At 35.0% G+C, this 24474-nt stretch overlaps 1 protein-coding gene across 1 annotated transcript in view; it reads left to right on the forward strand.

Moving 5' to 3' along the window:
• DOK6 (docking protein 6) overlaps window positions 1-24474 on the forward strand; it is a 237007-nt gene that overhangs the window by 70995 nt on the left and 141538 nt on the right. Inside the window, exon 2 of the mRNA XM_045527531.1 lies at window positions 17183-17290. Coding sequence (XP_045383487.1) covers window positions 17183-17290 — 108 coding nt within the window. The remainder of the gene's footprint in view (window positions 1-17182; window positions 17291-24474) is intronic.

Below are 24474 nucleotides of genomic sequence, written 5' to 3' on the forward strand. Positions count from 1 at the left end.
TCTGTGCTTTAGGACATTTAATGTGACAATAGTTTATAAACTGGATTGGAGTCAAACAAACGTGAAGGCAGAAGATCAGCTAGGAGGTTACTAGGACATTGTTTCCTAAAGTGACATTCTATTAGATGTTGCAGTGGAAATGAAAAGGTGAGAGTTATGTGTGCAGGTGATTAAATATAGTCGTCAACTAAATGGTTATTTTTATGGAGTGGGAAGGAAAAAGTTTCAAAGGCTGTGAGGGAGAAAAGAGAGGCAATCTAAGAAATTTTATTATTCCATCACAAAGTAGGAAAGAAGCAAAGCATTAAATGGAGAAAGAGAAAAACAAAAAATGAGATGAAGAGTTCAGATATCTCAGTAACCACATAAATGTAATAAGCATTCCCATTAATAAGCAGTTAGAAGTCATAAATTTAGCCATAAAGGAAAGAATTGGGAAAAATTGTTAAAAAGTGAAAAGTCTCAAATGAGTGGATTAATAAAATGTGGTATATGTATACCATGGAGTTCTACTCAGCCACAAAAAACAATGGTGATCTAGTACCTCTTGTATTATCCTGGATAGAGCTGGAACCCATTCTGCTAAGTGAAGTATCTCAAGAATGGAAAACAAGCACCACATGTACTCACCATCAAGTTGGTATTAACTGATCAACACCTAAGTGCACATATAGTAATAACATTCATTGAGTGTCAGGCAGGTGGGAGAGGGCAGAGAGGATGGGTATATTCACACCTAATGGGTGTGGTATGCATCGTCTGGGGGATGGACACACTTGAAGCTCTGACTTGGGTGGGGCAAAGGCAATATACATAACCTAAATAGTTGTACCCCCATAATATGCTGAAATAAAAAAGAAAAAAAAAGGCAACTAAATGATTTCTTTGAACTTCTTAGTTATATAGAAATCGTTACCTTCCATCTTGAATGTGGAATCAGCTACTAAACAGTGTGGTTGGAAAACCAACAACCTGACAGCAGAAAACAAAATATTCTGAAATATATTAGTGTATTTTGTTTATAATTGCTAGTTAAGAATTTAACCAACACATCAAAAAAAACCAAGACCTTTTTAAAAAGTGTTAAAATTAGTAAATTTCAATTTAGAGAAAGGATTAACATGAATATCCTCAAAAGTATTTTGCAGTAATTTGGGAAATTCTTAGAAAACTGTGTTCATATAAAGATAGCCAAAACATTATCTTAGCATTTAGAAAATGTATATTACAAATTATTGAATAAATGATGATAGGTAGGAGCATACATATATTTAACTCCTCTCTCTCCTTTGTTCATTTTGAGGTTATTGTGAACTTCTAAATGTTTCTCTTAATGTTTTTCATCTCAGGCTCATCTCCTCTATTGCCATTGTCTTCAATACTGGATGAGTGGCAATCATTTTCCAGTGTTAATGTACTACTTGCCAAATGAATTTTTTTTTCTTACTCCAAAGTCATTGTTAATCCTTCTCCTGATCTAGCATTCTTTAAATGTTATTTCTGTGATATCACTCACTTAATAAAACTGATCATTGACTTTCAGTTTCTGCTGAATCAAGTAAAAAAATCTCTGATTTTTGAGGTTTCCTACCATTTTTATTTTTATTCTTCATTTCCTTCCTAGAATTTTGTTGTTGTTGTTCAATTTAAGCCATTCTCACTATATCACAGGGGCTTCTCCCTTTTGGGTTTGCCCATAGATTTTGAGATGATTTAGTCAAAGGATAGGGAGAAGTCAAAAGTGACACCTAGATTTGAAGTTTGTGTCACTAAAAACTGTGGTTAACAAATGGCTCACACCTGTAATCCTAGCACTCTGGGAGGCCGAGATGGGAGGATTCCTTGAGCTCAGAAGTTCAAGATCAGCCTGAGCAAAAGTGAGACCCCGTCTCCACTAAAAACAGAATAAATTAGTTGGGCATGGTGGCACATGCCTGTAGTCCCAGCTACTTGGGAGGCTGAGACAGGAAGATCATTTGAGCCCAGGAGTTTGAGGTTGCTGTGAGCTAGGCTGATGCCACGGCACTCTAGCCTGGGCAACAGAGCAAGACAGTGTCTCAAAAAAAGAAAAAGAAAACAAAACAAAACAAATGGGAGGAAATGGGAAACTCAGGAGGAAAAACAAACTGAAAAGAAAATATTTTGAACTTTGATTTGGCTATTTGACTTTTGCTTACTGGTCAAGATGTCATTTGAAACTGTGGTCCTGAAACTCGGTGCTGCCGATATCAATGTCATATTATCCATGTGTTTTAAAACATTTTTCAAGAGGGAAACTGTACACAGGAAATGAGATAACTAACAAGATATGACCAAATTTAAAAGGAAGAAGTTAAAAAGAGGATTGAGTGGAGAAAACAGTGAAAAAGTCGTCATTAAAAGGAAGAGAGCCACAAGAACAAAACATTCAACAAAGATTAAAGAAAAGGAATGTGGTTAGTAATTTCAGAAATTCCATGGTTAGCAAGGGGTGCCTCACAGAAGCATCAAGAAATTTTTAAAGAAAATATAGTGACGTTGAGGCCACAACTTCAAACCATAGACTCAGAATCTGCAGGAATTGAGTCTTGGCATGATCAACCCCATACTAACTACTGGATCCATAAAATAAAAACAAACTTGTTGGACATGGGAATACAGTCTTCACTTACTCCTGAGTTCCACCTCTGCACTGATGGAAAAATAAAACAACTTAAATTTCAAAAACCACAAGTTTGTATAATGTCAAAAATATTCTGATTTTAGAAAAATTAAGATGCAGAACATGACATCAGAAAACATGGATCTTTCCTGGAGATCTTGAGCAAAGAGGAAGGATTTTTTTGTTCTGCATCATTTCAGTTTTGAGCTGTCGGAAAGCAGGGAGATTGAAGGGTATAATTTTAAGTATCCTTCAAGTGTCATGATTGTTCTAGAATTTTCCTTCTGCTTGCAGTACTGCTCAGCAGATCTACTCTACAACTAGTTTTCATTCTCATGATAATGTTCACAATTTCACACTCTTGACCTGAAACTTGCTGCCTCTATGAAGCATTTCATTTCTGGCTGTGAATTTAAACTCTGTGTGTGTTTTTCTCCCAGTATTTCATTGATGACCTGGTAGACAAATGCAGCAGAAAGAACTGTATTTATTCAGGTGAAACACAAAAAGAAACAGTTGGCCTCCTCAAAAATTGCTGCTAGTTAGAATTTTGGAGTCATCTTTTGCCCTTTATGAATTTCACAATTGTTTTGGGTTATTAATATTCAGAGGAAGCACGATAATAGAAACAGAAAAGACAAACACATTCACTTTGCTCTTTCCAACTACATGAAATAAGAAAAACTGAGGTATACATACTGCTCTTTAAGCATTTTTTTCAGTGTAAATGGATGGCAATATTCACATTTTGCATTATACAATGGTGAATGATGAAACCTCTTAAGTTCCAAAATTGGTGAGTACTTTCTCTCATACAAATAAACTTAAATTATGTTCCAAAGAGAAATTAAACCTAGAAGTTTTTAATTTTTTCAGTAGATGCATATGTATTTATATGTATCATTTATATAAATGTCAACTAAAATTTAAAAAATCAAGATGTAAGTACATATGCCTGTATATATAAATCTACAAATGAATGGCCATATGTACATAACATGGGAGTGAGCCTCTGCCTCTCTCGTTCTTAACCTCTCTCTGTCTACCTCTGCTCTTTCCGGTCACAGGTTACGTAACCTCAAATAGAAATGGCCAGCAAAAGTATTTTACAAATACTTCAATAAAAAAACAACCTTTGAACCAATTATATAGATTCTTACACTGTGGGAGATACTACCTATTTTTTACTAAATTAAGCTATTAGGTATAAAAACAAATATATGTAGATTTGTAGGTATTTATGAAAATACATTTACATTCCATAACCCAAGCAGTATGTTCTTTGCCTTTTATCACGGTGGACTGCGTGGTGCCTCTTATATCAGAAACACCTTTTTTTTAATTGATACATAATTGTATATATTATGGGGTATTTGTAATGTTTTGTTACATGCATAGAATGTGTAATGATCAAGTCAGGGTATTTCGGGTGTCCGTCACCTGGAATATTTATCGTTTCTGTGTGTTGGGAACATTTCCAGCCCTCTCATCTAGCTATTTTGAAATACACAATGCATCGTTGTTAACTGTGGGCACTCTACTGTGCGATCACATATTAGAGCTTATTCCTTCTATCTCCTTGTATGTTTATACGCAGTAACCAACCTCTCTTTCCCATCCCTTCACCCATAAGCATTTCCCAGCCTCTAGTATCCATAATTCTACTCTGTACCTCCATGAAATAAAATTTTTTAGCACCCACAAATGAGTATGAACATATGATATTTGTCTTTCTGTGCCTGGCTTATTTCACTTGACATAATGACCTCCAGTTCCATCCACGTTGCTGCAAATGACGTGATTTCGTTCATTCTTTTTTTTATGACCAAAGAGTATCCTTCTGTGTATATATACCACACTTTCTTTATCCATTCTCTCATTGACGGACACTTATGTTGATTCTGTATCTTTGCTACTGTGAATAGGGACACCTTTTTATAGTTACCTTTGACACATCTTTTTCAGTTGCTCTTGTATTCTTATTTCTAATACATTCATAGATGGAGAAAAACATTTTGGGCTTTACATTTGTCAGAGAGCCACTGCATTTATTTCAGAGAATTTAGCAGGCCGTGAACCATATCCTGACTTTCAAGCGTGTACAAAGGAAGACCTATAAATAGATGTATATATTCTAGCTGCGTACATTCTCAGTTTGGCTGAGCATTCAGAAGCAACAGAGCCATAGACATTGTCATGACAGCTGCAAGTCTTAAAGTTTAGAGCATTTTTGTAGCTTGAAAAATCTAGGCATTTAATGCAAGTCAACCTGACATACTCAGTCACTCAACTGGTCTGGTGTATCTCTGGTCATATATGGCTATTTTATAGATTTGATTTTATTTGTGACTTTAAGTATTTTGTTTAAGAAGCCTAAATTGTTTAGGCTTCAGTTTACTTAAGAACTTCTTCAACATACAGAGATAGCTGATGCTACTTGGAGTTCTGAACCTGATTTAAATTTTAATGAATTATTTTCTTCTTAGATGCATTTGGCGATTTGCAAAAATGCATGAGACATCTTGGGAAAAATGCTATATGATGTGAAAATCATTATGGTAGTCATAGTACTTCTTATGGGAGCTGCCATATTTAAAGGAAGTTGTAGGAGAGGCCCTTGCAAATTAGACATGAATTATTTTATTAATTGACTAGTTATCAAATGAAACATTCTTACTATCATACTGCTATAATCAGATGCTGAGGAAATGCACAAGGTCGGAAGTTACAGATTCTATGCTCTATAAATTCTTATAATGCAACTTGCATTTTAAGTTTTGTAGTTCAATACTCTGTTTACCTAGTTTTTCCTAGTTCTTGATCTAGTATTTAATTTTAAAAATTAAAGGCTTAATTTGGGCATAGTGGTTACATCCACACTTTTTGATGGCAATTCTCATAAATGCAATTTGTATCTTAACTCATTAAGTGGTTTGTTAATGAAATGAGAGTTTGTTAAAGATACTAAGGAAAATTGATGTCTGTGTAAGATAGACTTTTCATCTTACAGTCAGGGGATCACTTCTTAAAGCGTTCGTAGTCTATATAGCTTAATAAGACAAAGCACATTTTTATCTGAATGAATTTTTTATTAGACTTGTCTAAGAAAATGTGAAGAGATTTTTAAAAATTTTTGCGTATCTTACCTAGAAAATTAATGTTATTGTCTACAATTTATTGGATAGAGAGGAATTAGTAGGTAAAAGCACAACAATGGCAGTCTCTGGTTTAAATCTTCCTACATGCTGTGAGACTTTGTAAATATTAATTTTATTAAGTCTATAAGGTCTAATCATCTTGCATTTTCAGAATATTGGGATATAACCACTCCAAAATTATATGAACATTTTTGGACAAAAAACAATAATCACTGATTACCTAAGTTATTTATTTCTCTAATGATACATAAAGTGTTGAGATTCAATCTCTTGCATCTCTGAAATTCTATTCCTAAGAACCAAGGTTATATTTCTTATGTATAAGTAGACAGTGACTTTTCAAACATATTCAGATACTAATTATGCCTGTATGAAAATATTCATGGAATGTAGCAGTGGTGAAAATTTATGATTCTTCCCAATGTTAAACAATCCCATGGATAAGATAAAAAGCACCTGTGGGAAAAATGAAGCAAATTAAAACAAAATGCAAAATAAAAACAAAGATATATGGTTAATTTACTTGAAAAGCAACATATATTTTTCCTCCCTCTTTATATTCTCAATGCATATTTTATTTATTTATTTATTTTTATTTCAGGATATTGTGAGGATACAAACATTTTGGTTACATTTTATGATTTTGCCTCACCCAAGTGAAGATTAGAGGCATATCCTTCCCCTCTACAACGCTCACCGCGTTCATTAGTTGTGAGTTTACCCCCCAACCCCCTAATCCCTGGAGAATATCACTACCATGTGAGCACCATAGTGTTGATCAGTTAGTGCCAATTTGACGGCGAGTGCATGTGGAGGCTATTCCTCCGATCTTGTGATACCTCACTGCAGATAATGGGCTCAAGCTCAATCCAGGAAAATATAAGAGATGCTAGATCACCATCATTTCTTATAATTGAGTAATATTCCACTGTATACATATACCAAATTTTAATAATCCACTCATGAATTGATGGGCACTTGGGTTGTTTCCACATCCTTGCAATAGCGAATTGTGCTGCCATGAACATTCGGGTGCAGATGTCTTCATTATAGAATGTCTTTTGCTCTTTTGGAGGAGGGAGATGCCTAATAGTGCTATTGCTGGATCGAATGGTATTTCTATCAATGCATATTTTAAATGCTTTGAAATTCCCTGAGTAAACAACAACAATTTAACTTTGTTTAATCCAACATTTTGCAGACTCATGTATACATGGAACCTTGGCTTCTTTGTTCAGCTTATATATTGGTATCAAACGGTATGTTATTCCACTATAGAGCACAGCTTGAGAGTGCTTCTTTAGAAAAATGTGAAGAAAATTATAAAGTATATGGAGAACTAAGAATCATTTTACTCCATGTATTTGAGAATGGGTTACATTATTTTGTTTTCCCTACTGCTATACTTTGGCAGTTTCTTTCATAGTTGCCTCTTTTTTTAATCTTAGCTTAGTTGCAGGAAGTAACATTTAATGTACTTTTTAAAGTTGTACTAATTTAATCAAAGCAGTAGAAAGGAAAATCTTTATTAGTGAAAGGATGAGGTTGAATTTTTGAAGAATTTCCTCCTCTATTGTAAAGATGTGCAGTCAAGTGATCTGGATGGCAAATGACTTCTTGGAGAATGAGTTGAGATTATAAATCCACTTCTCTGAGAAGTGAAACAGGTACACAAACAAAAATTATGCGTAACATTTCGGGTAGTTCTTAGGCATCATGGAACTCATGCCTGGACTCCCCAATATCACTGGCCTAAGGGTTTTGTATTTGAATTACAAAGTTGAAGAAAGCAATGCTATGTATTTTTGGAATGTGATGTTCAGCAATCAATGAGATATAGGGGTTTTAATTTTCAGCAACTGCCTTTTATTCAATAAATATCTTGATTACCATGCATGCATAAATCATTGACTTAGAAACAGGGTAGGTAACATTTATATTATCAGGCATTTAAAATACAAATAATAATTAGAAAAAGAATGGACCCATATACAATAGAAAATTCTAAGGTTTCCCTGCTAAGGAAATCCAAAATGATATTCCAATAAAAAAGGCAAGGCCAGACACAGTTACTCACACCTATAGTCCTAGCACTTAGGGAGGAGGATAAGGCAGGAAGATCGCTTGAGGCCAGGAGTTCAAGACCAGCCTGACTAACGTAGTGAAACCCCATTTCTACAAAAATAACAAAAATTAGCTGAGCGTGATATCGTGCGCCAGTAATCTCAGCTACTTGGTAGGCTGAGTCTGGAGAATCGCTTGAGCCCAAGAGTTTGAGGTTACAGTGGGCTCTAATGATGCCACCACATTCTAGCCCGGGCAACAGAGGGAGACCCTGTCAATAAATAAATAAATAGATAGATAAACAAACAAAAATATGTACGGCTTAGAAGCATTGCACAAAGTAGTGGAAAGTCTTCAGTTGCTACATAAAGAAAATCACTGTTATTTTCTATTGGATGCCAGTGGTTTTTAGGAAATTCATAAACTCAAACAAATATCAAATCTCCATTGTCAATGAAAGTGTGTGATTTAAGAATATGTGTTTTTACTCTTTTCAAACAAAGATGTATTTACATTTTGAATTTTCCAAATTGGTTATTAATGTTTGTATGTTTAGATAATCTCTTCTAGATGTATTAATGTCTCCATGAAGCAAAAAAACAAAAACAAATTGCAAAATGCATCATCCCAGTTCAATTACTTAATTATTCAGGAAAGCCCAATCATTTTTAAGAGAGACAAGCAGGTTTCATCTACATTTTGATAATTTCCTAGCAAACTATTTGTTGGATGATTGTTAAATGAATTAAGAGGGGATTTTAAAAAATCAGTCTCCTGGAACACAGTGAGAATTTAATGGACAAAGATTAAAAGGACACTGTTTCTACACTTGAGAAACTCATTGTCATGTGGGCAAGTCAAGCAGAAAGATACTTATGGATCATTATATATTAATCAAGATGCGAAGGCTTAAAAGTATTTTGGAAAAATCTTCATGTTCTATGTATTATACTAAATTAATATTATATATTAAATTTATATTATCTATTTGCTTTATATTTTATAGAAACAACATCAAAAATTCATATTTATAAATACTTTTCCATAGGAACCTATTTAGGAGTATTTAACACATAAATACATTTATATGTTACCATTGACATGACATTTTACATGCATTATTTATTGTTAAGGCATGAAGCTATGTGAAAAAGATTATTACTTCCTCCAGAACTTCCACTTCTCATTCTATTTCAATTTTCTTCATACTTTCTTAATACTCTTTATTACACTCGGCAATTTTATTCAATTACTTTGTATTTTGTCTTTGTCCCTTACTGAGAAGTCAACTCCATGAGGACAAGGATGGCAGGTATTTTTGTTTGCTTTGTTCATTGCTGAACACCAAGCAACTGGAAATGTACCTGGTAAATAGCAGATACGCATGAGATATTTCTTTAATGAATCCATTACAAGAGTGTTACCTCTATAAAAACCTGTATGCATATAGAAAAGAGTGTGTGTGTGTGTAGAGAAAGGAAAAAAAGAGAGAGTGATCTTGTGTTAGAAGGATGTCCATCAAAATGTGAGCAATATTTTTCTCTGAATAGTTATGGTATTTTAAGTGATTTTTAAATATTCCCCAATTTGCCTTTCGGTATTATATATCATTTCAAAAAAAAAGAAATAAAAATTAAGATTTAAAAAATTGTGATTTTTAAAATATCAGCACAACTAACTGTTCACTATGTTGCTGCAAGAGGGAAAAAATTTACTGTTCTTGCTCTTAAGGCAATTAATAGTTTACCAGGAAAGATAATAAAATACTGAATGGAGAACACAGTCAGATGTAATGAATTCTGTAACAGTTGTGCCTGGCATGAGTATATTCTAGAGCATAATTATTGAAAATTGTTAATTATTTCACACAAGCATAATGAAACATAAATCATGGCCTCCTCTCTGTACGTACATTGTTTACCTGTATTAATATATTTAATTACACCTGTGCTACATAGCAGTTTAGATTGGAGACAATATGATACGGAAATAGGGTGGACCACAGACATGGGCTAGAAAGAGACTTTGAAGCCAGAGAGATGCATTAGAGTTTGGGGAGCACCACTCGGTTTGGGATCTTTGCCAGATTAGAGTTGAATGGATTAGTCACACGTACCCTTCTGGGTCGTGTCCAGGGTTACCTGATCTTGTGTGTGAAGCCCCCAGCACGGTGTCTCCCTTGTAATAACTGCTCAACAAGTGTTGATTTAACACCTTTCCCTGGTTAGAATCCTACCTTGTCTCCCTTCAAAACAATCACCTTCCTATTTACACCAGACTCCAGCAAAGTCCAGTCATTGTTTACTTACTTTTTAAGAGACCAACTAGAGCTGTCAAGACTTTTTAGAAACTTGAGCGCACGAGATGTAAGTACTTCTGGGATGCCTGACTCTTCGCCAAAAGCTGTTTGGTGTCTGCCACTTCTTACAGTATTCAGCCCAGGCGAAGGTTTGTCCTAACACCTCCTCCAGCACACACAGTGGAGACTGCCTTCTGCTACCCTGCAAAATATGAGATCAGTTCCTCTGTCTCTAGTTGTTCCTCTACCTTTTCTTCTTAGAAATAGGGAGCAAAAATAAGGAGAAAAGTAAAATGGGTCTAATAATTTCTATGTAAACTTGAACACACGCTACTTCTTAACTTTTTAAAAAATGTTTCAATTAAAGAAACCATAGAGAAAATGACGTAAACTCTAAATGGATAGTTTAAAGCAAATACTGGTGTATATGCCACCCAGATCGAGAAAGAGAACATTGTGAGCAAAGAAGAAACCCCAACATACCCCTTCCCATTCATACCACTTCCTGCCACTAACTGAACCACTGTGCCGAGTAGGGTGGAAGCCACTCTTGTTCTTTGTGCACATGACACTTAAGTATGCATCCTTCTATGATGCAGCTTCATTTTGCAAACTTGGGGAATTTATGTAAATAAACCTTGCTTTATGCATTCTTTTGTAACTGGATTCTTTTATTCAACATCATGTTTTTGAGATGTATCTGTGTGGTTGCGTTTAGCCATAGTTCATATTTTTTATTGCTGCCTAGTGTTCAATTGTATACATAAATCACAACTTACGCATTTAAGACTCTTATGAATAAAGCTATAATGAACATTTTTATGCAATATACAAACCTCGATGGTCAGTACATAACCAAGAGTAAAACCACTGGATTCTTTGTGAATTGTTAATAGAACTTCTGGATTCTGGATGGGTGTGTATCTTCCAAAGTTATCCAGTACACACTCCCCCCAGCAGAGTGTGAGGCTTCTGTTGTTTCACATCCTTGCCAACACTTGGTGTTGTCAATGTTTTTATTTTTCCTCCATTTATGGTGATATTTTCCTGAGTATCAGTGAGACTGAGCAGTTTTCATAAGCTTAGCAGTTGGTCATTTGTACAGATCCTTTTTATAATATGTGCCCACTCAAGTATCTTGTCCTTTTTTAAAAACTGACTTGTCTGTCTTCTTCTTTTGCATTTCTTGGAGTTCTTTACGTATTCTGGATATGCCCCATTTGGCAGTTATTTGTGTGGCAAATATCTTTTAATCAATGGCTTGATTTTTCTCTGGGTTTTCTTTCCTGATATAAAAAAATTATATGTTAGCTTTTTATTTTCTCTTACAATTATGTTTTTGTAGCAAAGTTTAGTGGCTACACCTGTAGTCTCAGCTGCTAGGGAGGCAGAGGCGAGATCTTTTGAGTTCAAGACCAGCCTGGGCAATATAGTGAGACCCTGTCTCAAAGGGGAAAAAAAAATGGTTTGTTTCATGTCCTATTTTTTCCCTACTTTGAGGTCATTGACATATTAATTAGCACACTACATATTTTTAAAAAGCTTTAATTTTTTGACCTTTCATATACATGTTAAGAATCTTCCTGATTCCTAAGACCAAAAATATAAGTGTCATCATCTGGGGGGGAGGAAAGCAACGTACTTCAGAGAGCAGAAATGCTATTCAGCCAGCATTGCAGAAGTTTGTTCAAATAGGTGTGCTCCTTTTTACATTAAAGAAAAAAAAAGAACTCACCTGAAACTGATTTGGAGGTATCATGTGAAGAAGTCAATTTTCATTTTATTTTCAGTATGTTTATTGATTTATCCCAGAGCCATTTATTAGAAAGTCCTTCCCTGTTAGTATGAAGTGCTCCTGTTGTTACCAATCAAATATTAACATATGTGTGGTGTTTATTGACTATTCTCTTCTATTGATCTATATGTCTTTGTCTGATTCTACAGTGTCTTAATTACTGTGTCTTTGTAATTAGTCCTGGTATTCCTATAGCAAGTTTTTCTGTTTTGTTGTTCAGTCTATTTCAGTCCTTTGGATTTTCTTGTTTGTAGCCCAATAACCTCATGTGCAATCATTGGATGCTGTGTTCTGCATAGGTCTATGTGATCAATTTGATTAATTTTGTTGCTCAAACACTCAATATTCTTAGATAGATGCATGATCATTCTAGTACATACCAAGATTTTTTAAGTGTTATTGTAGCTATGTCTAGTTTTTGTCAATTTTGTCTCATAATTTTGAGGCTGCATTCATGAACGTTTACAAATTCAGAATATTTACACATTCTGCTGAATTAACCTCTGATCATTCCAAAGTATCTCTATCTCCAATAATATATTTTGCCTTAAAGCATACTTTGATATTAATGTAGTCACATCAGCTTCTTTTTGTTAAGATTTGTTTTATCATGTGCTCTCACTGCTCAGAACTTTTAACGGCATCAGAGTCAAAGCTAAGATCCTTCCCTGACCCGGCTCTGCCCTCTCTTCTCTGAGCTCCCAGCACCTTCCTCTATCCCCTGCCCTCCACGCTGGCCCGTGCAGCTCTTGAAGTAGTTCAGAAGCTCCGGCATCAGGGCATTGGTGCTTGCAATTCTCTCTGACTGAAACCCTCTTCCCTCAGATGTCTGCATCACTCATTCTCTCACTTTCTCTAATGAGAGGAGCCTCTCCTTGCCACACCTGGCCTGCCCTGCTTCCTCGCTGCGCTGTAATTCCCCCCACGGCACACAGCACTGTCCAGAAGGCTGTTCACAGATCCGCTTATTTATCTGCTAGCGTTGAAATGGAAGTTTCACGGGGCAGGAACATTTTTGCCATAAGGGACAAAACTTGTGTTTTGTTGTTATTTTTTTTCATTCTTTTTTGCTCCTGTATGCACAGAATCTAGCACTCTCAAGTACTGTTGGAATGAATGAATGAGAAGGATTCTAGCATTATATGTATATAACAGCAATTATAGTCGGTCTTGGAAGGTAGTAAAACTCAATTCTATATTGAAAAGATACTTAAAACTAAAACTCATCAGTGCATTACATCTAATCTTATGTATTGGCTACTTTTTCAAAAACCAAGTGTCTTTCAGTACTGCCATATACATTTTGTCAGAAGACAAATACTTAAGACTAAGTAACTGAAATTACTCATAGCATACGCCCGCAAATAACTATTCCTGGGTGGGCTTCGCTTATTGGTTTATTTATTTGTTGTCTTGATATAGTCACTTGATACACAGTCATAAATTAATAACTGAATCCTATACCCCAAGATGTCATTTGTATAATATCTTGCTTTCAGAAGGGAACACAGATATGCTACTTTCTTCTTTATATTTTTCAAAGTCTCTAGAGACAAAGTTTCTAGGACCCCCTTTAGTGCAACGGACTCTCAGGTTTGACAACTCTTAGAATCAAAATTCTTCCAAGTTTCTAACCAAAATCCTATTTGAAGTGCAGGGTTCATTAGGTCAACAGCTTGTGATAGAACAGGCCCATTAAATCCGACTTTTGGTTAAGTTAAAGCTGGTGAATGAATCCTAGCTAAATAACGTAATTACAGATATGAACTGAAGCCAAGAAATCTGCCATCTACTTCACAGCAAGTCTTAAGTGGAGAAAGGATGTCCTCTGTGTCAAATCACCTTGGAAAGGAGAAGCAATAGGGCAAAGAGATTGCTGTGCGGCCAAGGGGTTTTCATCAGATGAAGGGGATTAAGAGGGGGTTTGGTTCTGGCAAGCTGGCTCGCTACCTAATGCAGTGGAAACACGGAGGATGTGGACCAGCTGGGGATCCTGGGGTTTTCTGGAGTCCTGGCAACCTCATGGAATTTTCTGCAAGGAGCATCTGAGGGAAACCCAGGAGCCTGTTTGGTGAGACAACTGGCACATGTAGGAGATAGCTTTGAATAAGAATGTGAAACCATTTAATCCACCAGGACAGAGTGGTACAGCACCGTGACATCATGGTGGGGCAAGCAGAAATGTCACCCGCTAAGAGACAGACTTTGGGGAAAGTGAATATTCTTGCAAGCAACAAGTTCTGTTGTTATCCAGCCAAATGGTCTCCGCACCTTTAGAAGAGCCAGGCAGTGAAGAGACTGCCCCATCTCCCCCCACCCGCTGCTATGGAGGGATTCATTTAGGGCCCATTCTATTCTCATGGGTTGCAAATAACAATAAGGTAGCTCATTTTATGTATATGGTTCTCTTTCATGCACTCAAAGAATTTGTATCTTTCATTTATAAGCAAAATGAAACCTATTCCTTTATTATTCTCTCTTTTTTTTTTCCTCTGAGGAGTGATTTCTTGGTCTCAGGCAGTCATTTTTGTTGCTCATCTCTGGAATTTCTCCAGCACACTCACATAAAGTATCAGTTCTAGGGCCCAGCAGATCATGGTGCACTAATAAAATCTAGTTTGGTGAAGAGTACAAAGGGATGATCTCCGCGTGCTTCTGCTTATTTTATATTTGTGGTACAGAGGTGGCTATTAGTGTGCTGACTCGTGCTTAATTTAATTTCACATTGACACAGACCCACACTTCCAAATTCTCCATACCAGGGCCCTTTTTATTATTTTACTCCTATTAAAAAGCAAAATACTTTTGAAAACCTGTGTCCAAAAGAAAAAGAAAAAAAAACTCCGCATTTATTAAATGATGCATTGCTTTAAACTTAAAATTCAATCAGATCTGATTAAAATATAACTAGCCCATAGCCATGATGAATTCATATTATTTTCCCAATAAATGTTATATTTTAATCACTTTATTGTGAAATTTTCATTAGACTTTTGAAATATCAAAAATAACCTGAGACAAACAGAAATTGGTACAAGATACCTGACCGTTACTTATGGAGAGAGTAATTTCAGGAAGAGAGTAAATTTGATGTATTTTTTTTCAGCTGTGTAATGATAAATGTAAATATAAATAGCTATATAGCTTAACAATATCCAAACCATTGTGAAATTAGCAGGAACTCATATTTGTATTCAATGAAATATTTAAACAGTTTTGTCTATTGATATTATACGTAGCATAATTCCAATAATTATGGGAATCATTTGAAACCTTTAAAAATATATTGGTGCAAGCAATGGATGTACTGAACAAGGTTTGTTGCTAAGCCCATTTTATCTGTCTTGTATCAAACTATCCTGTGTTCAGTTAGTGACTCCCCTGTATGCACTGTGCCATGAGCTTTATATACTTAAACTTTTTTTACTGCCACAATAATGTTTTGATATAGGCATTCTTTTCCCCAAGCTAATTTAACGACAAAAGCTAGTAAGCGACATAGCCATCATGTAAACTCAAGTCTGTCTGGTTCCAAAGCTTTATTAAATTTCTGCTATGCCAAACTGTTTCCTCTTATGTATTTGCATTTCCTAAATTTGTTACCTCTTAAAATATAAATACTTCTTTTAAGTTTAAATAGCAGAATTCTACAACACTAAATAAATCCATATGGAATTAATCAAAGTTAAACCATATACTGGTATCTTATTCTAATCATTTTTTATTTAAATATTGTTTCACTTTGGGGATGGGAATTAGTAATGGGAAAACAAAAAACTACAGCACAGTGCGCTCAACACAAGTGTGTAGGAAGAATCCCAAGAGCTCTGAAGGAGTAATTTAGCTCTTAATTTCCAGGTGCATAGTTAGGAATCATTTGATAGGGAAGGTGCATCTGATCCCAGGCAGAGATGAAGAGGCATGTTTGTGTGTGCAGAAGTTCAGGGTTGTGTTTTATATGTTTTCAAGGCTATTAGAGAGGATCTAAGACAACAAGAGCAAAGTCAAATTATGTGATTGCATTGTTATTCTGCTTTTATAATGAGAGATGTTTATGTGATTGTTCTAAGAGTGTCTTTTAACATAAGGAAGACTATCTTCTAGTGAATAATAAACAGTGCACACTTCAAAGGAATTACATTATCTAGCCTTTATTTGTAAAAAAAGAACAGTATGACAACTTTGCAATTTAAATGAAGACGTAGAAGAGAAATATAGTGATCTAAGTTTCTGAAGTTTCATTCAGTGATTTTCCTGCTGGCTGTAGAGACATTATCCTCCAGCAAAAAATACACTAGATTTTCGAATTTAAAAGTTGTGGCCAATAGGCAATTTTAGACATCTTTAATTACTGGAAAGAAAGACTCATTTTATTACCTCATCTTCAAACATATCTTTGTCAGGAGTGTGTTATGGTGAGAATCAGGTGACAAACAATCTAACGGTCTGACATTAATTAGTCCTATTAAATAAGGGAAAGGTCCAGAAATGGTGGTTTATGTTATTGTAATTAGTAATCCTGCTTCTTGTTTTTAATCAAAGCTTAAGAGTCAGACAGATATGACATTCAAATCCTGACATTGCCACTAACTTTATCTAAAAATGAAGATAGCATCTATTTCTTCCATACCTCATTTCATTATAAAGATTAAATGTATATATAAATTCTAAAATGTATTGCACAAAGAAGTATTTAATAAATACTAGTTACTAAAAAAGTATAAAAGAGTAAAACAGATGTACCCATTATAAAAACATATTTGTTGCGGTTTTCTAAATCAATATATGAGTATCTTAAAAAACTAAAATTCTACAAAAAAGTTAATTTTTAAATGAGATATTTTTTCAAAGATAGAAAATTAAACCACCACTGCACAAGCATGGAAAATGGAGAATTGTCTGTCACTAGGATGGTGAGAATACGTATTTAATATGGTACCAACATCCAGATGATTTAGTTATATTAAAAACTATTGAAACCAGCCCATTGAAAAACTCATAACAATCTTTTCACAAATAAATTGATTTCATATGAAATGTATTTTCAAAATTTGCTGTGATTTTTCATTAAGAACAAGCTTATCACTGAAAAACAAAGTTACTTTCTGTAAAATAAAAGCATTCAAAAAAATTTATTCCCAATGGGTTAATTGAATAGATAAACCCCTGATGCTAGTAAACTGATGTAAAAAGATGGATAATGGGATTCCTTTATTTGCTTTCAGATTTTCAGACGATGCTGGCTGGTTTTTAAGAAGGCCTCTAGCAAGGGACCCAGAAGGTTAGAAAAATTTCCAGATGAAAAGGCAGCTTATTTCAGAAACTTTCATAAGGTAAGTCACAGTCCGGGGAGTCCCTGGGGAATAACTGGACCCTTGACAACTTGTGGGGACATTTCTTTGATAGATGAAATCTGCAGAGTGAAAAAATTCATGGCCGGCATAAAATGCCCCTGTTCTGATAAAATGCAAAAGTTATTTTTCTCCTTTATTTTAATCATCTGTTATAAATGCCAATGGTACCTCTGCAAAATGAAAGACTCATTTTTATTGCTACTTTGCAAAATGAGATGACTCATAACTCGACCAGATCATTTTTCAAGGTGCTGAGTAGGCACTTTTCCTCTGTTCAGGTTAATTGTGCATTTGTTACTTTGATTTAAGCTCTAGGCAATATTTAGGAAATAAAAATTTTGAGGCTGGCTTTAGCAGTGCTAACAATGTTGTTAATGTATATGGCATTCACTGTTTAGTCAGCTCCTTAACAAGGAAATGATCATCAAACATGCTGATGTGTAGAGATACGGCACAAATACTAGGAATGAAATATCAATTTCCTTAGAATTAAAAGAATATAAAACACAACCCCAAAACGATGCAAAATATGCTGCCTAAATTTATCTTTGATGATATCAAAACACAGGTATTTTATAGTAATACAGAGGATTCATGATCAGAACTCAGAATTATAGAATAGTCTTGCCTGTTGGTAGAATGCCCGAATAAGCTTGATAAAGATTCTAATTTCTCACTGGTCATAAAGAGTAAGTTGTCTTGGTTAATGTAGTGAACTTGTGGAGTTTTATTTTATGTGATATACAGTCCTAATTTCTCCTTTTATTAAAAATAATTATTTGATAGTAATGTGCTAGCTAATTCTGTTACACAGATAATCAGCAATCATTTATATTATATTTGAAGCTGGATCAGAGAGCTTCAAGTTGGGAGCTGAACAATGGGTACACGTGGTCGCAAAGTGGTGTAAAGGACATTAGAAACGAAAAAGGGAGGTGAGGGATGAAAACTGACCTGTCAGGTATAATGTACTCTATTCCAGTGAGAGGCACACTAAAACCCCTGACTTCAGCCTTATACAATTCATGCATGTAACAAGAACACTTGTATCCCTTAATATTTTGAAATAAAAATTATGAAAAAAATTTGAGTTTCTATAACTCTCTATGAGGTATTCTATATATTAGTACAGATTTACTGCAGGAGAATGCAAGTTCAGTTTCCTGCCCAGTCACTTACTAGCTCATGGGTGTTTGGTTTTCTCATACATAGATGAATTTTAAAATTGTTATATTACATGTTTCTAAAGATTATTTGAGATATAGTATCATAAAGCAGCTTCCTGTTCTAACTATATGCAAAATTATTTGAATTCTAAAGTCTTACTGATATTTTTGTGTTGATTATGATTATGATTTTGGCAATAATGTTAAAACTTGACTTAATGAGGAATTGCTAGGTTGTAAAATGTAAGTCCATGGCATTTAGTTTGTGAGTAAAATTCTCATGGGCTGCGTGTGTGATGTGTTCCATGGATTCCTGGTCAGAAGCCCTGCCTGCTGGTCGATGGCTGGAGCTCTCCAGCCAGTTCTCCTGGGTTTATCTGTACTTATAAATACAACAGACACAATCCCCAAGAAGAGGTATTATCTGATGTTTGGACTGAGCCATCGCAGGTATTTCAATTCTGAGTTTATGGAGAGTTACAGGTCAAAAAAGTTGACATTTGACTGAAAAATAGCTAATTAAAGAAATGATAGAAAATTGTGAAGAATACATTTAAACGAGTAACTGCTACTAAATGTTTAAAATAAAATAGAGTTTATAGTAATTATCAAGACTGTAAATATACTTCTAAGAAAATAATGTAATAATTCTAAAGAGAGAATATATTTATTTTACCAAAAAGAACATTATTAAAAATGTTGACATTTGCAAAGGGGAAGAAGAAGATAGAATACCGGAGGCTCTGTGTGTCCCTCTCTTCCCTGGAGCTGCTCCTCCCTGGGCGAGGGCAGGTGGCTGGGGGCAGTACTGGATGCCATCGCTGGCATCAGGTAGTGTTGCTTTGTCCAAGGACTGGACAACTAGCCATTAAAACAAAAAAAGATCACAAATGTTCTTCATATTTTTACCCTCAAATCTCCTCTTGCAAAAATAATGACTGACTCATCACCTATCATGGCTTGTTGCATGTCTAGCATTGTAAACTCATGAATCCTTTTTTTTTTTTCAAAAGTGAACATTGCAGAGCTGTAAATTTTTCATAGTTGCCTCTGACGGTCAGGTAAACAAAGGACCATCCTTTTCTGAGAAAAGCTGGCATGTTTGAAACCTTCGTATTCCCTTGGGCGATTAATGGCCAGTCCAAATATTGGATCTCCAGAATTGGGGGAAAAAAAATCTTCATTTTCAAGATGGCTTTAAGAAATCGACTAGTGTAGATTTCTTAAAGTATTCTGTTTGTGATATTTAAATACTTTATACTAGTAATTAATCAGTTATTTTGATATGTCCTAAAATCTGCTATCATGCTCAGTAACAATAAATTAAAATAATCAAATGAATGAAATGTTTCCACCATTAAGTGAGGGGTTTCTGAAAACTAAGCTAAGGACACAATTATTTCTTCACCAACTTTAACTTAGTGTTATGCCCTATCTGGTACATACATATAAGTTTATGAGTATTAATGGTCTCATTTAGACATTTGATATGTTTACTGTGAGGGAGATTTTGCTGCATAAATCAATTTTTATATGAAACTGCTATAAAATGGTATATACTTTTTTTTTACTTCTTGGTAGAAAGAAATTTGAAATTCAAATCACTAGCTGCTGAAGGAAGTTATTAAAAATGCATTAGAGTTGAAAATGTAGCTGTATATAATTGTCATAACAGATATTCAAAACAAATTTATCCTCAATGAAAACTGAACTAGAGCAATTTACATAGAATCAGCTAATAAATTTTCCTTAATTTTCTAAGAAGATGAAAAAGAAGCAGTTCATAGAAATTTTAATAAAATAAATATGAGTTCTGTCTATAGGGAGGAAAATATAAATAAAACTCCTTAGAAGGGTGAATGAAGACAGAATGATGTGAAGTTTCAGGGATGAAACCGCATAATGCCAGAGAAGTTATGTCTGTATTGGGACCAATCTCATTTCTAAATTCCCTATAACCCAACACTGAAAACATCATTTTATTCTATCTGTTTGGTATTGGCAGTATTTATTTTTATGTAAAGCAAACATCTGAGAGAGCTGGGGAAAAGATAAAGGCATCCTTGTGAAAAATAGCCACCTATAAATATAGCATACCCTTAAAACCAGAAGCAAAAATCATTGGTAAAGGCAGAAACAGCGCATGTCCACAATGTTATGTTGAACACTCTCATTTTGATTCCAGGAAGAAATGACTCTATTCTGGCAGAAACACATACTAGATGGGATGTGAAAGGTATTCAAAGGCTTGATGTTTCTTGACATCAGTTCCCAAAGTGAACACGGTTTATTTGGAGTAAGGTATCTTATCCATTCATTCATTGATTCATTAATATATTTATCCATCTGCGATCTCTTATCTTGAAAAGGTCTCAGTTTCTTGAAGGTAAGCACCTATTAACATACACATTGGTTCCTGGGACAGTCACACCTTACTCCATAATCATTTATTGATTGTTTTACTCATATTATCATGTTTCTCAGAGAAGACTCAAAGAAATGGAATATGAAAAGTTGGTTTTTACATTGGATGAAACGAAGGGAGAAATGCCCATGAGAGGATCCACCACCTGTGCAGAGTGTCTTTGATAGGGATGGCTGGTTGTTGAATGAGCAACTCTAAAGCCAGAGATTAGCAAGAGACACTAGGTGTTAAGACTTTTGGGTGGAGGAGATAGGCAAAGTTGTGGTCTCAAAACAATAGGGGACTTCCTGAGCTAATCTTCATCTTTGTAATGTTTGTATTAAGATCAATTAAAATTTTTAAAAATCTTAGATATCACCAGTAAAGTTATTCTGTATGGCTTAAGGATGCCAAGGAAAATAGATAACTCAATAACTGGGATTTCTGTTTAACCCATTTCTCTAGAGCAGACATGATGTGGACTTTTATAAAAATATCTGTATGATTGATCTGGGCTTGACTTAGCAAAATTACTGTCTTTATGCCACTTTTTATATTTGTCCATTTTTTTCTTTTTAAGGCAACCATTCGTAATGGTACTGTATCAGAACAAAACATGGTTCTGATTTAAACAATACACTTTTCTATCTGTAAAATGCAAATAATAATGTTATAGCACACAAAGTGAGAAGATAATTGCATATAAAATGATAGAAAATGTAAAGCAATTATTGTTGTCAAAGTCATTTCTGCCTCAGATTTTGCATCTTTGAAATCAAGGAATAATTGGGCATGGTGGCTCACACGTGTAATCCCAGCACATTGGGAGGCCGAGGTGGGGGGATTGCTTGAGCAAGAGCAAGACCCCATCACTACAAAAAGTAGGAAAATTAGCCAGGCGTGGTGGCATATGCCTGCAGTCCCAGCTACTTGGGAGGCTGAGGCAGGAGGATCACTTGAGTCCAGGAGTTCGAGGTTGCAGTGAGCTATGATGAGGCCACTGAACTCCAGCCTGGGTGACAGAGTGAGACCCTGCTCAAAAAAAAAAAAAAATCAAGGAATAATTTATGACAACATTAGAAAATTTTTGAGATGAATTTGAATGATAATTTCAAACAAGTCGTTTTACTTGGTAAGTTAGATAATATGAAAGAGTATTCAGTACCACAACTCTGTTATGACAGTATTTCCATTATTTCTGAGGAATTTTATATTTATAGCACAGATTTAGATCCAATGCCTTTAATTACTTCAGAATATCATCAGTGTGTTTTGGGTCTTTAAAAATCTCTTTTTTGTCCATCAAAAAAATTTGCTTAACTGCAATATCTGACAGATGCAACAGGAGAAATGTTTATTGCATAATGTTCACTGAGAATTAATTATTCCCTACCATTAATAGAAAGTTATATATTTTACCACAAGTAATGAATACATATTCGTTTAGAACCTATGATTTGAAAAATATTTCAGTGAGAATTCGTTCTTGAATAATACTGTCTGCCTCACTATAACTATCTACCATCTTTTAAAAATAAATAATGATTTTAAAATAAATAATAATTGAACAATCCTAGTTTGCAGACCACGAGCAACCACTAAACTGATTTTATTGATTAAAGAGCAGATCCTTAATTTAGGGAACTGTAGGCTTTGAGACTCAGTAAAGTTACTTGTTTTGATGGTAACTGTTTCATTTTTCTACTTAGAACTATCGTCACAAATAATTTGACCTCCTAAAGAAATGGCTGAATTCCTACTGTACAAAATTGAGGGCAACAAGGTGATTTTTTTCTTCCATTTATTTGGAGACAGGGAGAGGGAGAGAGAAATGCAACTGTTTTCCTCTAGTTCTCCTTTTCTATTTGTTTGAATCAAGTTAATCTTATTTAGATAACAAACATAGTATAAAATTGAAATGTAACTTGATTTTCAGTAGCTTAGAATTCTCCTCTAATTCTTTTTATTCTTTCATAGAAGGTTTGTCTTGTATACTGGAAATTGTCCTCCTACGAGATATTCTTCTAGGATTGGGGCTACCATGATAGTTTCCCAGTCCTGAAGCAGGTGTAGCTTCTCTGAAGGTGACCCAAACGAAGTCAACTTTCCTACATTTTATTCCAGTTCCACCTTCAAGCAAACCGATCTGGTCAATCTCATCATTATCCCCAGGAGGTGAATTTTTTATGCAATTTAAACACTAACAATAATTGGGGTATAGTTTTAGTTTTCTATCACTGCATAATAAGTTACCACAAATTCAAAGGCTCAAAAAATACCCCTTTGTGAGCTCACAGTTCTGTAGGTCAAAAGCCTGGCTTCGCACGTCTAGGGCTGCAGAAGGCTGACGTCAAGGTGTCAGGTGGACTGAGTTCTCATTTAGTGGCTCTAGAGAAAAATCTTCCGAGCCCCTTCTGTTGTTGGCAAAATTTAGTTCCTTGCAGCCGTAAGACTGAGTTGTTTTCCTGCTAGCTTTCAACAAGGAGCTGCTCTCAACAACTGGAAGCTGTCACAGTCCACGACCCTCCCCCTGTCCAAGCCAGCAGGGCACATCGAGCCCTCCCCATGCCTTGAATCTCTGACTTCCTCTTCCATGACTAACTGAAGAAAACTCTCCATTTAGAAGGGGTCCGTGATGAAGCCAGGCATGCCTGGGGAATCTCTCTTTCTTTTTCTTTCCTTTTTTCTGTCTCTTTCTGGTTTTATTATATTTGTAATTGGCACATAATAATTGTCTATATTTATGGGGTATAGTGAGATATTTCAAAATATATATACAACATGTAATGATCAAATCAGGGTAATTATTAACAGCATATCCATCACCTCAAATATTTATCATTTCTTTGCATTGAGAACATTCAAAATCTGCTCTTTTAGCTATTTGAAAATATACACTAAATTGTTGTTAATTATAGTCAACCTATAGTGTGCTATAGAACACTAGAACTTATTCTTCCTATCAAGCCATAATTTTGTATCTGTTAACCAACCTCTCACTATCCCCCCTCCCCCTACCCTTCCCGGGCTCTAATAACCACAGTTCTCCGCTCTACTTCCATGAGCTCAGCATGTTTAGCTTCCACATATGAGTGAGAACATGTGGCATTTTTCTTTCTGTACCTGGCTTATTTCATTTAACACAATGTCCTCCAAGCTCATCCACGTTGCTGCGAATGACAGGTTTGCTTTCTATTTTTATAGCTGAATACTATTCCACTGTGTATATATACCACATTTTCTTTATCCATTCATCTCTTGATGGATATGTGAATCTCTCTTTCTCAAAATAAACAGTGTCGTGTGATATACTCTAATCAAGGGACTGTACAGCAAGGGTTGGGCAACCTTGGAGGAAGTCTTTCAATTTTGCCCAAGACCAGTGTTCATTTGACACCCTTGCAGTGCCCAGGGTTGGTGACATGTTCACTGTGGCTCAGTGCTCACATCTGCTCAGCGCTGTGACAGTACTTTCTCTAACTGATGATGGAAAGGTATTAGTCACAGTTAGTACAACTTCATGCAAACTAAACAAATATATATATATATATATATATATATATATATATATGCTTACATTTTTTAGGCTATTT

Source organism: Lemur catta, chromosome 16 (genome assembly GCF_020740605.2).
Source record: "Lemur catta isolate mLemCat1 chromosome 16, mLemCat1.pri, whole genome shotgun sequence".
NCBI classification, from domain to species: Eukaryota; Metazoa; Chordata; class Mammalia; order Primates; family Lemuridae; genus Lemur; species Lemur catta.